The 14,006-nt window shown below is 39.4% G+C and overlaps 1 protein-coding gene and 2 long non-coding RNA genes across 8 annotated transcripts in view; 2 read left to right on the plus strand and 1 right to left on the minus strand.

Moving 5' to 3' along the window:
- The window catches only part of LOC149916673 (uncharacterized), a 140,456-nt gene that overhangs the window by 32,661 nt on the left and 93,789 nt on the right, over window positions 1-14,006 (plus strand). For all 3 annotated transcript variants that reach the window (XR_016469825.1, XR_016469826.1, XR_016469828.1), the window contains one exon: window positions 1,761-1,859. This is a non-coding gene — a long non-coding RNA (uncharacterized LOC149916673). The remainder of the gene's footprint in view (window positions 1-1,760; window positions 1,860-14,006) is intronic.
- The window catches only part of PEX5L (peroxisomal biogenesis factor 5 like), a 91,696-nt gene that overhangs the window by 25,009 nt on the left and 52,681 nt on the right, over window positions 1-14,006 (minus strand). For 2 of the 4 annotated variants that reach the window (XM_090147760.1, XM_090147758.1), the window contains exons 2-3: window positions 13,036-13,101; window positions 11,215-11,319 (exon numbers count right to left, since the gene is read on the minus strand). The exons of 1 other annotated variant lie outside the window; for it this stretch is intronic. In XM_090147760.1, the coding sequence (XP_090003886.1) occupies window positions 11,215-11,319; window positions 13,036-13,101 (171 nt within the window). The remainder of the gene's footprint in view (window positions 1-11,214; window positions 11,320-13,035; window positions 13,102-14,006) is intronic. One more of the 4 variants, XM_031614569.2, reaches the window with a different exon arrangement.
- Window positions 6,606-11,478, plus strand: LOC149916674 (uncharacterized). The gene is made up of 2 exons (XR_016469824.1): window positions 6,606-10,741; window positions 11,253-11,478. It is a non-coding gene; the product is annotated as an uncharacterized LOC149916674 (long non-coding RNA).

Consider the following 14,006-nt stretch of genomic DNA (forward strand, 5'->3'; position numbering starts at 1 on the left):
ATAAAGAAAGCATTTTACAATGAGACTAAAAGCAGCTGACTTGCTTAGCCTAACAAAATGAGGACTGTGTAGGAATACAGTTTTTCTTCCTGTACACATAAAGGAGATATATATATATATATACACATACGCAAGGGGCTGGATGACCTTGGAGGAGGAAAGCTATTTCAACTATAAAAAGGCTGGCACAAGAATGAAGAGATCTAAGCTGGCCATGAAGAGATTTGTTCTGGAAATTAAAAGAATCTGTCTAAGTATCACAGCAGTGAAGTGTATAAACAGTATTTTTTTAGAGGGTGAGACAAAAAACCTAGCAAGTCTTATACATGGCTGCTTATGATGTGATTGTTTATGAGAAGTTGAGTATGACCCAGAGGATCCCTCCCAGTCTTGTCTCTTGTGCTCTCGTGACTATGGACTGGAAGTTGTAGGAGTGCCTTATTAAAAAGATTGTTCCTGTGAAAAACAGTGTGCTTTCAACTGAAGTATTGAGGTTGAAACATGAAAGCAAATACAGGATCAAGTATTAGTATATACAAACTACACATGTATGGCAATACAACATGTTAGAAAACTATGTTTTCAATGTGAAAGAGTTGTTTTGTGATAGATCAGACCTCAAGAAGTTAAATACTGCCATGAGCTGATATTTTTGCTGTAGGTAAGTGGGCAGAGAGACAGGTTTCTGATGTTACTGTGTATGCAACGCCCCTTGGTAAGTCCTCAGTCTCACACATCGAATTTCATTTTGCTACCTCATATATTGTACCAAATTTATCCCTGTTTTCACTCTACTCAACTTATTAGAGTTATATCAGGCATGAATTTGGAGTAGTGCTATAAAACATTCACGAGATGAAAATTATTATCTATATTAAAGTAATAATTTATGGTTCTCAAGCACCTTTCAGGGTGAGTATCAAAGAATGCTTTAAAACATTCATGAATCAAATCTGGCAGCGCCATGGAGCCGAGAAGTGTTATCTCTACATTGCAGACAAGAGAAGCAAAGGCGGTGAAGGAAGCTGACTGGCATCCTGTGGTGCTGGGAGCAGGAGCAGGCTGCTGGTGCTGCACAGCAGAGATGCGTGTGGTGTTTGTACAGGCACCAAGCTGGGCAGACTCAGCCTGTGAAATTATTGATTTCTGAGCACTCATTTAGCAACTGAGCGCCATAAATTCTCATCTTGTCTCTGAGAGCTTTTCTTTACAAAATCTATCTTAATTAAAAATGTGCCTTTAGCTGAAGCATATCTAAAATTTGTGAAGGACGGTATTCTTGACTAATGATTTGAAGAATCTCAACCATAGTATAAAATGCTGCTCCTAAATTCAGAGAGTTTTACATTCTTCTGGCACTGACCAGCAGCACAGAAAAACCCGCCTTTTTTCCCCTCAGCGCTGCCACTGAACCTTCGTGTTCCAAAAAGCAGTCTGTGAACTGTGGTGGTTTGGGAGGGACATCTGGAGAGCCAGAAGCGTCATTTGATGGCTAATATCAGCCTCATTCCTTACATGTGAGGGTTCTTTTGAACAGAACTGAGCTGAGACACAGAGGCCTTCTCAGAAAGCGGTCGGCGCTGCACCAGGGGCTGCAGACATGACATTTCACCTCAGCAGCCGGGAGCACTGAGGGGACTCCCCAGACTCCATTTTCTGTGCCCTGCCACCTCATCCCCAGATGTCTGTGTTCCCCCACCAGGACAGTTTATTTCTCAAAGCTGCCTGCACTGATGGATTTTGCCTTTCTCGGCGCTCAGGTGCGGTTGGTGCTCTTTGTGCTGTCCCCAGAGCGGCTGTGAGGAAAGGAGGTGGCGGTTTGTGACAGTCCGTCTCTGTGTGCTCCTCAGTGGTGAGAGGTATGTATCGGTCTGACGGGCAGGGATAAAGCAGCTGGTTTGGGATCAAAAAGCTCTAAAAGTCCTGGGTGGGTTATAATATGTGTGTGCTGGAGCTGGAGGGAAGGTATTGCTCCAAAAGAGGCAAGCGGTGGCCCCACTGAAAAGGCATGTAACCATGAGGAGACTTTTCTTCTCTCTAGCAAATATGCAGCCTGGTCTCAGCTTCCGCCAATCACTTGTCCAACTCCTCCTCTGCCCTACATTCATCCCTTAACTGTCCTGTGCTGTATTTTTTCCCCATGCAAGGAAGCACCATGCTTGGTTTTATTCTCAGAGGTGCTGCCCTGTGGGCCTGTGTGGTCACAGCCTGCATCCAGCTGCTGCTATGGTGACAGCTTGGTCTCCTGTGAAAACTTCTTTATTTTCTGTCCCTGGGTCCTCTGGTATGTGGCCTTAATGCAGGTGCCTCTCATGGTGCTAATGGTGGTGGTGTTGTTATACATTCTGCTGGAGAAAAGGTGAAATTGTGTACAGTACAGCAGCTGTGGAGGCTTTGGTTTTGCTTTGCTCTCAGTTTACAGTTTATGTTGTGGAAACAAATTTATAACATTCCTAGACAGTAGCCTGATTTTACCAAAAAAAAAAAAAAAAAAGAAAGAAAGAAAAAAAAAAGCTGGGTTTGGGAGGAAGTGGATCTGTGCCATGGAATGGGGCTGTGAAAGGTTTTCACAGAGGAGCTGAGCTCACCTGATACTCAGGGTGTCAGCTGCATGAACCAGCTCCATGTCTCCTGTTACATTTATGGCTGATGTTCAGCTGTGCAGCCTGCCCTGCTTGTGGCTGCAGGTGCTCTGCCTGCTCTCACACCCTGGAGCACTCTGCTTGCACCACACTGAGAAGTGGAACATGTTCAGGCTGTCAGTAAGGTATGGTCCTGATGTACTGTTTTTAAATCTTCTCTTTCTGCATTTCTGATGTTTGTCTGTTTTCAATACACCATAAATGCTGTTTTGTTTCTTTTTTTTTTTTTCCTTAGTATTAATAGAGGATAACATAATGCCAGTATTTAAGATAAATGATTTAGGAGCTAAATTGTGGGGTTCCAGCCAGGCAGAGGCAACTAATTAGCACCTATGTTTTGAGCACACAGTGAACTAGTTCTCTTAAATGCCTACATTCCCTCCATGTTCAACAGGGAGAGATAGATGACTTGAAAAGCACTTCCAGAGGGAGCACTGTCTGCCTAATTTAGGCCCTCCCTCAGGGGGCTCCCGAGGGCTCCTGGCTTTCCCGCCCATTCTGTATGGAGCTTAATTTAGTAGGACTGTTTCAACAGGCACCTAAAACTGAGCTCTAATTGCCTACACAGGTTACTTGAATGGGATTTTACCAATTGTGCCACTTGAATTGCTACAGGAATAAATTTAGGAAGCCCCAAACTACAACTGGATACGTCCTGTGCAGTTCAGCAGCGGATCTGATAGCAAGCATTGATGGCTTTTGCCATTCCTCTGCCCACTCAGCGTCCTGAGGAATGTGGTTGGGCTGTGGAATGGACCAGTGGAATGATCTGACTTAGAAATCTCAGGGGATGGTCAGTATATGAGAAAGCAGGAATCTTTTAATTTGGAATTTCTATAGAAGTTGTGTTTTGGAACTTTAATCTGAGAGAAACTTGTCTGTTTCTTGAGTGAGACTAGGTAGACAAGTGAACTAGATGTAGTAGTTTTGGTGCTATACTGTTGTTTTAGGTTTTAACCTAACCAGGGGCATCAACAGACTTCAATCGACGATAATTTCTAGTGTATATATATGTATATAGCAACAATTTCATGATAATGCTCATAAAAGTTCTCTTTATGTATTTAGCACACCATGATCTTTAGTAGTGATCACTAAGTTAAGGGGAAGCAAGCAATTTCTGTGGATTCATTTCCATTAACTAGATATTTTTAAGTATTGGTAAGCTGAAACCAGTTCTAGAATTTGAGGTGGTTCTTTACTGAAGCATAGATTGAAGTTCTGTATCTATGGATCTAATGATCTTGGCAGGAAAAGTAATGGAATTCCTCCCCTTTTTCTCAGAGGGAGGCTTGAAAAAGACATTCTGACAAAACCAGTAGTCTCATGCCAGAAGTTGAAAATGCATGAATTGTATTTTTCTTCCCCCACTTTTCTCTCATGTCCATAAGTATTTCACAGGGAAAAATTACACCATCCCCAGCCACAGTTTTATTCACAATCATACAGTAAGTGTGATAAGTACTTGACTTCTTGTATTATCCTTGTGCCAGGGTCGTACTATTTTTTTCTCTGTCACTCTAGTGTGAATTTATGTCCCAGCAAAACTGACGTTGCAGCCAAATATTTGGTTTTCACAGGAACAGATCAATATACATGGCATACAGTGTAACTGGCTTCTACCTAACATGAATTGTGGGTAGCTCTAAAATGGAAACAAGCTCGTTTTGCCCTCCTGCAAATAGCAGTTTGATGTTGTTGCCTCTCTGAAGACTAGTCTTGTTTGGCAGGTGATAACTGGTACTCCGTTGCTAAGTAGTAGGAAGTGTGTGTGGTGGCCTATGAATCAGAGGTGACAGAATCTTACCTGAAATCACAGAAGCCCAGCAATTCCCTGGGGCTCAATGCCCCTGACTGACCCAGAGCTTGTGTGAAGGCTGAGAAGCTGTGGGAGGATTACTATAGACACCATATTGGGTATTTAAATTCACAGGAAAGCAGTGTTGTTTAAAGCTCATGGTTGATATCTAAATCAATAAATGATAACGTGTTTAGGTTGCATCTTCAGAAACAGCAGTTGCACTGATTGGTGAGAAGACCTGCCATGATTGCTGGGTCACAGTAGCATTCTATCTGTGTTTGTCAGTGCTGACCTAGACAGATTATGTTGTGTAGCTGCAGTGTAGGACTAAATATCTCACAATTCCCCATCTCTTTCCCTCTGATCTTTGTCTGGATAAGAAAACTAAAAGGGAGCACTTGCCAAATTTGGGAATTGTATCTGGCTCCTGTTTTTTTGGCCTCACTCCAGCAAGCCACTTACACATGTCCTACCAAGCTCAAGGTTAAGCATGCACTTTACTGCTTTGCTGGATTAGAGCCATGGAGGAAAGGGATAAAAGATGTTGTTTTCATGTTTTGATTGTGACTGACAGTTTGGCCTTTCCTACTCATATAAAAATGTTAATTACTGTAAGTCTGTTGCATTAAAAATGATGTGCTCTGTGTACTTTAAAGTTAAGGGAAGTTGTTTGCTGAAAGAGGTGCATCTCCTTTTCCTGAGTGTTAAGGATTTTGTGTACCCTCAGTTACGCACTGTCTTTGTGATGTCACCATGTGATTTATATTTTGGCCTCACCCCTTTCCAATACCCCAGTTCTTCCCAGTGGAGAGCCACTCTACAGGTGTGGGCAAAGACAAAATTAACTAATTGTCACAGATGCTTAGAGACTCTTGAAATAACATAGACACTAAAAACAAACAAATTGCAAAATATTCCTTTAAGATGATTTCTGTTTATATTAGTTTATGGTAATATCTAGTCTGTACTTCTAAAATGACCTGCTGGTTAACTGAGGGGTTAACACATTGGACTTTTCAACTGAGTAAATGAAACTCGTCCAGAATGGGCTGGCTGTGGAATCCCAAAGGATTCTGTTGAGAAAGCCCCAGATAAACCTATTCTGTGGGAGACATGGAGAGGCACAGAAGTGCTATGACAGTACCTAGAGGGGGCAAATAGGATCTATCAGTGTGAGCTACTTCTTCCTATGTCACTCATTGGATTTCTTTGTGTGACAACTCTAGCTAAAGAAGCAGACTGACTTTGTGAGTGCTTTCTAAGGAAATGACAAACTAGAGAAGTCCTGTTTCATTCATAATGCACCCTTGCAGCGTTCTTGAGACGACTGCTTACAGAATAGTAGGAAAATTATGTAATGTTTTTTTCCTTAGCTGAAAGAAAAGACAACTGCTAGCATAGTGAACTGAGCTGTGTGTCACAGTGATCCACAGATAAATTTGGGAGCTTTTGTGGGTTACATTCAGCTTTGTGTACTGTTCTGAGTAGGAAGCATTATCAAATGTCAGGTTAGATGAAAGATGTACACCTGCTTTTTTAAGACTAGGTTTTTGTGACATTAGAAACTTGGAGAGTTAACAGCATCAAAAATACTGTGGCTTATCATGTGTTGCTTTCATAAAGATCATGCTATTCTTACTGATCTTCAACTGTGTTGAGAATGACCTGTGTCTACTTTAGTACTTGACCCATGTGTAAAACAGATTCATCAGTTACTGTACCTATGCTTTATCCCTGAATACAGGCTGTAATTATTTTAAAATCACACCAATTTCTTTTTTCTTCCTGTAGCATTCTGCAGCATATGTAGAATCTGTGTTTCTGTATGCATTACCATGGGCAGGCATCCTCATTTCCTCCTAAGTTATCCTGGTTGTCCATGTGTCATGGCTGTCCATATGTCATGTATGTATGGCATGTATTTGCTTTGAAGTGGTTTTGTTTGCAAACTGAAATGCTTGCAACTTGAAAGGTGCTTGTGACTTTTTTGAACTTTCAATGCAATATAACAATTTCATTGCCCAAATAACAAATTAATTGCATACAGAACACTTGTAAGTACGTGGTTTCCAATTCTTTAAAAGGATGGTATATTTTTACTCACAGTATTCATGAAGAATCAACAAATTTATGAAAATTAATTCCTACTCATAAAAGCTGATATGAAAAAGTAAGGCATAATGCATTATTTACAAACAATTTTGTCCAGTTTTCTGTGCTTATGGAGTTGTAGCACACATTAAAATACTAAACAGTATAATAAACCTTGTTTTATGAAAAAATGACACTATAAATTCCCATGGTAAAACTTATTTCATGGAAAAATGTATTTAATTTGTGACAGAGAAACTTGGATAACTTCAGGCAAGCAGCCGATTTATGACTCTTAAGCATATTGTCAAGGCAACTTTCTTTACTATGCTCATGAGAATATTTCCACTGAAATTATACATACTGCCCTAAAAGCAAAGTGTTAAGCAATGTTTAACGTGGAGGTAAAGATTTAATTAATATTTGTACTGTTAAGCATGCATTTACATGCTTTGTACTTTATTGTGCTCATATTATTATTAATAATAGATTAATCTAGACTGGTTTGAGATGTATAGAAAACACTGCTAATTAGTTTATCTTTTATCCTGTAAAAGGAATACAGAAATATGATTACAGATCAAGTCCCCCAGAAATAACTGAAGAAATTGTCACTGTTCTGAGAAGGCAGATAGGAATGTACAGTGATTATTGTCGTCCAGAGTTAATTATTGAAATTTCCTAAAATTGGGATTTTTTTTTTTTACACTAATGTATATGAATTACTTAAAATGAAGTTACTTCTACTTCAGAAATGTTGAAGAGAAACTCATTACATTCACTTCAACTCCCTGCCCTTCTGTTCTGATGTTATTTAGGAAACATTTACTGTCATTCAGCGCAAGTCTAATGCTGAGAGGCTTAGAATTAATGTGATTGATTCTGAACAGATAGGACTGTTAACTTCTGTATGAAAACTATTATGCAATTTCATATAGTGAGCTTTTGATACATGCCTCAATTTACTAATAACAGAGCGATTTATGTATCTCTATTCTGTATCCTCTATAAAATCTATCAGTTTACATAGATTTAAGGATTTAAGGAAAACAAACAAGAAAGCAGCCAAACAGACACAACAGGAAAACAACAAACAACTGGAATGTAGGTACTGGAAATACTTGAGTATCTTTAGTTATAAGCAAAGGTGCCTGGTCCACCAATGGCATGGAGGTGAAGTTCACTTTCAAAAAATATTGCTTCTAATATGGATAAGAACAAATATGTTTTAGAGAGATTCTAAGAGTGAACAAAATTTTAAAAGAACCTTAAGATTCTGATGTAATTAATAGGCCTATAGTCATGAAAGATCTGTCTATGGAATGCTTGTGTCATAGCCTATGCTTTTTATGGGGTAAGCTGAACTTCAGCATGTTTTATTTTAATAGTGTAACTTCAGCTCTTTAAACTTTCACTTTTCAGTTGAAATTCTAAAATGAAGCATTCTGTATGTTAACCTCCTAAATTATAAGTGGTCAATATCAAGGTTTTATTCTGAGCAATGTCTGTGCAGTAAGCAGACAGCTCTTCTCTCCTACAAGTTCCTTCTCTGAAAGAGTTGCTTGGCACTGGCATGGGCTGCCCAGGGAGGTGGTGGAGTCACCGTCCCTGGAGGTCTTCAAGAAACATTTAGATGCTGTACTAAGAGATGTGGTTTAGTGGATTGCTGGTAGGTGGGCAGTTGGACTGGATGATCTTGGAGGTCTTCTCCAACCTTGGTGACTCTGATTCTCCCTTTTTTTCAGTTACAAACAGAAGTTGGGATAGCTTTCAGTACAGAATTGGCATTTCTTTTTCCTGCTGGAGAATATTTCATGGACTCCCAGTCTACTGTGCAATAACAGTGTATCTGCCCCAGGATCATCTTGGGCATGAATCCCCTTCTGCAGGTCTTATTTCCTTCTATCACCTTAAAAGGGCTCTTACTACCAGTAGCTTTCCTATTTGACTTCTATTGAAGAATCTGAATTAGGTGTGATGAATATGGAACAAATAACTCATGACACTTTGAGGTTTATTTGTTTAAAAGCAGGCTGGCAGTGCATTATATCATGCACTTTTTACTATTCAATAAAGCAGTTTATCGTATTTTGAAGTTTAAATGTGGATCAAAGTACTTTATTGAATCAGCTCCTTTGAAGTTCACTGACCTGTAGCAAATGGGGAATTCATAGCGGACTGTACCATCAAACTTTGATGCCTGGGACTACTGAGGTTTAAACTTCTCATTAGAAAGTTATTAGGAAATAATTTTAAGCCTGCTTTTTTTTCTCCTGCCTAAAATGTTGTGGAGAGGTTAATCAAAGACATTTGAGAATTGAAATCAAACTTCTATGCACAATTTTCTCATGTGTGTCTTATAAATGAGAAAATTATGCATAAGATAATTTCTATCCTAGCTTCGGTTAGCAGTATGTTTGTTCATAGCTTAACTTTCCATTAGTTTGTTGAAAGTTCAGAAACTTGCTTTCGCTTTTGTCTAGATTTATTCATACCAAAAGTGCCTCTTTTCATTTGTTCCAGTCTCTTCTGAATTATCTTTAAAAGATAAAGAGAGACAGCAACTTACTATGGAGTTATATTCTACAAAATCCCATTAGTGTAGAAGGCTCTCTCGTGATGCTTCAAAATATTAACTCTGGCAACTACTGAATGCCTTTTCTTACCAATAAAGTGACTTTCATTGAAAATAATTGGGATAGAATCACAGAAAATAGGTGCTGAAAGGCATATTCAATTACCAAGAATACCCCTCTGCTTACTGTAGTAGATTCATTAATGCTGGAATGATTGTTCAGATTCCTTGTTGCCATATATCAGAACAGCCCCACAGGAATCTGTGGTACTTTCTCAGTTTATTTGGAGATTTGCCTTGAGATCTGATATAAATTGTGAGTTGGAAACTGTCAAAATTTAATTCATGCTGAGCACTCATCAACAAAAAGGTTATTTTACAAACAGAGGCTTAGGTAGGAGCTAATAAAATGTGAGTGTGCACCTGAATTCTCTGTTCTCTGTTGGATATAGTTTTAACCTTTTTTAGAGGAAGCAAGGAAAACATAAGATTTCAGGGACTTCTCTATATTATCACTATTTCTCAGTTAAAACAAGGATTTGGCATCTCCTCCTTGTGTCTGAGATTCCACCTCTGCTTCTTTGGTGGTCTGCTTTTATAGTCAGACATGATTAGTTCTCCTTTCATTGAAGATGTTAGGGAATCTACTTTTCTAACAGCAAATACTCAGTCCTAGCATTTTGCTTACAAATTTTGTTGCTTAGCTAGCTGTACTCTGAAAAGTGAAGCAGGACAATATGTAATGAAACTCCTGAGAGGGAAATATCTATACACACACCACTACTGGGTTCAGTGGAGTCGATCACTTTGGAAATACCAGGCCTTATTTTCATGACCTAATTTAGTCTGGCTTGGGAATTCTGTTTGCAGCCAATTTGGAACTTGCATATTTCCCACTGTGTGTGGCGACCATATCTGTTTCATCATGTGGAGAGCCCAGATGAACACTGATGGTGATGGTTAAATTTGTTTCACAATATACCACTGTGTAACTCCGAATGAATGGTCTGAACGAGAGGTTTACACAGGCACACTAAGGAAACAGCATCTCACAACAACATGACATCCCGACAATTAGGGTATAAATGACGTATGCGACATGGTCATGGAGCTGTACATCACATGTACATGATGCAGAGATGGCTATGGAAAATACTCACTTTTTCACTTGATTCTGCTTCCTTTTGGCTTCTGCACCCCTTTGGTGCATAGCAGGGAAGTTGGTATTTGCATTTAGTGGAAGAAATTACACTAACAGACACACATTTCACTCATAAATGTATCACACAATTGCTGAGTAGACTGACAGACAACTGGTACAAATGCATAAACATTCAAGTTAAACATTGTTGAAGCAAATGAAAATGTTGCACTTAGGAAGGAAGGGGCAGCATTTTGTGTTAATTTCTAATTGTTCATCAACAATTAAGGGCACAATTAGAAATGGCGCATTAAAGAGAGCATCCTTTTCCTTTGGGCTGTCAGTTCATAGACATCAGAGTTAGAGCGGAAGCAGAGTTGGGTGTTCAGTACATTCATGGATGTGAACACCACGAGAGAATGGAATCACTGTTGGAGTGAGATGGAAGTGCTGTGCTGTGTGGCGGTGCTGCAGCCACTGACTTCCATCAGGTAAGGGGTCCACCTGGTGCTTGCTGGCACCTTAACGTGTGGGGCTCTGTGCACTGAAGTTATGTCTTTCCAGCGACTGGGCTTGTGGGAATGGAAGCAGGATTTACAGAGCCAAATAATCTGCCTTGGACCACTGGGAGCCAAGGGATGACGTCTGAGATATTTCAAATACTACTATGGAGTGATTCTTCCTCTGTGTATGTGCTGAATATGAAACAAGTATAGTTTGCATGATTGCTGGCTTTATGAATTGGTATTTTGAATCAGGCAAATTTAGGCAACTTGCTGGTATGTGGCTGAAATTTCTAAGAATCTTTTTATCTAATGGGGGGAAAAATGTTTTTGTCTAACTTTCATGAGAGAACACCTCAACCCCAAGCTCTTGACCCCGAGCAGCTCCCCCACACTGCCACATTGCACATCCCCGCTCTGCCGGCCGGGGCCGTGTGCTCTGAGCCCCGCGCTGCGCCCACCTGTGACGCCATAGTGAGGAGGGGCTTTTCCTCTGCAGCCTCATCCCTCGGAATCTCCTTCATCACCATGGCAACAGCCTTATCTGCCGCCCTAGAGCCTTTCCCCTACAACAGGGAAACCAACAAGGGCGAGTCAGCAGCAGCCCGAGCGCGCCCGCGCAACGCGACACGAGACGGCGCGTACTGCAGGAGGCAAGGTCTGGGTCGACGTGGAACGCACAAACACTGTTCAAAAAGAACAATAAATCAGCAGTGAGCCTCTAAGTTAGCATCGTGGTGTCTAGCCATAGTCTTGTTATTTGTTAGAGCTGCCCCACTGAAGTCAACAGAAGTATTTCCTGCTGCCTTGCTGCAGCCAGGCTGGCCAGAGTAATCCAGGCCGATCTGAAGGATTGGGATGTTTTGCAGGGTAGGGTGTCTGAATGACTAAGAGCTGAGTGATCAGCTCCTTGATTTAATTTTGGTTACCACAGAACACCTGTTTACCACTAAAACATTGGATCAGGCTGATGTTGCAAATAAGGTGCAGATCTTTGTGTTTCACTGAGGCAAACTCTCACTTAAATTTGGAAGTAACCTATAGGGCTGGGCCCAAAGCTTTTAATAACTCTAGCAATATTTTAAAAAGCAGCTTACATGATATAAACTGTGTTTTTGCTAACAATATATGGAGCCAAATTCTGCTGTCATAGTGCTATGCATCTTCCAAAAAACCATCGAACTTGAAGTAATTTATTATAAACTTTTCTTAAAATGCACTTCAGATACTGTAAATATTTGAAAGAATCAAAAACATATATTCACATCTAATTTAATATTTTAACCAAGCACAAAATGCCTTAATGTTATCTGCCACATACTTTATAGCTGAACTTTTTGCTTTAAATAAAAGGGTATTTATCTTCTTGAATTTGCGTAAGTATCTGTATTTTCATTTCTATTACTCTTGAAGTGGCAGAAGATGCCTGATCATGCATTGAGCATAGGAGCAGAACTGTGCTATGCTGGTGACCTCAGGCACATCCTCATGGTTGTTCTTGTAAAGCTCCCATTGATTTCAGTAGAGGTTTTAGCTGTGCGAAGACTGCAGGATCTGACTCCATAAAAGCAGCATTTTCCACTACACTTGAATATATTTAAATGCTTATCTCTATTAACAGAAGGGGTTCTTTACTACCATAACATATAACAGAACTACTTCCTCTAGCAAAGTATTCAGTGTCCAAAATAAAAGAAAAGAAACAACAACACAAACACAACAACTTCTTTATACTGAACTAAATGGTGTTTCAGAAACATTTCATCTATTGCATGTAAAAACTTAACATACTGTTGTGCTTTTTAGAAGAGATTTTATTAATTGACAGATCCTTAATAGGTTTCCTTGCTTGTGCAACATAACCTGTTACCCTAAAAAGAGTTCTTTGCATGCTGCAAGAAATCCACAGAGCAGAAGTGTAGTAAGTTATAAGCATGCTGGAGTAGTGGTGCCTTTGATATCCAAAGAACTGCAAGGTCATGGTAAATTTAATTTAAATATACTTAAATCAATGAAAATTACTTCTAATTACTAAGCATATCAAAGGTTCTTGGCCCATTATGTATTTACTCTGTACATGACTCATATGATGCATTTCAGGTCTATGAAGCTCCATTATTGAATGACATGTGGAGCTATCTTTAGCACTAATACCATGCTACTTGATTTTTATAACACTTAGTCCTTTTGTGCTGAGTGATAAACCAAAACAGTTAGCAGGTAGAAAGGATGCATTGGAAAGCATGCAGTGCTTTTTATTTCTTGCAGAGTAAAAAACCCACCAAAGCAAAGGTCAGGTCACTTTTTTGAAGACAGAGCCACTTTTTCTTCAAGGTTTCACCTACTGCCTGAAAAGAGTCATGATACTTGTATTAGTGCCTGCTGTTAACCTTTCATAAACATAACTCTGCAAAACCTTGGGAACGGTTGGTACCGTATACGACCCGTTTCATTAACTTAGTGTGGATATAGCTCAACATAGAATAGTAACCTGATGAATATTTATGTTTGTGCTGTTTCTTAGGAGTGAATGTGGTACGTTAGCTAGTTAAAGCAAATGGTTCAGTACTACTTTTTTACTGGGTCTCTTTAGCCGTTCAAAAAGACTGCAACTGGACAAAATCGGGTTGATGGAAACATCTCCTCAGCCTATGATATGGAAAACATTGCCCTGAAAGTAGAAGTTAATAGGCAGTCTCCTGGGAACCAAAGAGAGAGACTACAGAGTAGCTTAAATGCTCAGATTTTTATGGAGAGATAATACAAGTGACCAATCTATTGGTAAGTCCAATTGTTTATTTTAGTAACTAAATATGGATTTAGCTGTAAGGTGTCTGAAATTTGTTCATTGTCTTTGCTGTAGTGAATACTTCTGCATCCTGTCCTTACACAGAAGGTGAATAGGCAGAAGAACTGGAAAAGAATAAGGATAGTTCATCTGTGAACAGGACAACCTTTTTACTGTTTAGAATTGCAGCTGAAATGATGATCTGTAGTGTATTAATTACCATGTTCAAAGTACTCAAATCTTTAGCAACAATCACTGCAAGATTTATGTTTGTTTTTAAAAGAAAAGGTGATTGTGGCTGCTTATTTATTAGGCCTTTTTCAGTTTTGTGGAGGTTTTTGTTTTTGTTTTAGTATTTTGGCTTGCTGTACATATTTATCTGTTACAGCAGTTTATAGTAGATCAAACACTGTAATTCTGTAACAGCCAATTTGAGATTTGCCAGATCTTTAAATAAGCAGTTGA

The sequence above is a fragment of the Phasianus colchicus genome, chromosome 10 (assembly GCF_987193195.1).
Source record: "Phasianus colchicus chromosome 10, bPhaCol1.hap1.1, whole genome shotgun sequence".
Taxonomy (NCBI): domain Eukaryota; kingdom Metazoa; phylum Chordata; class Aves; order Galliformes; family Phasianidae; genus Phasianus; species Phasianus colchicus.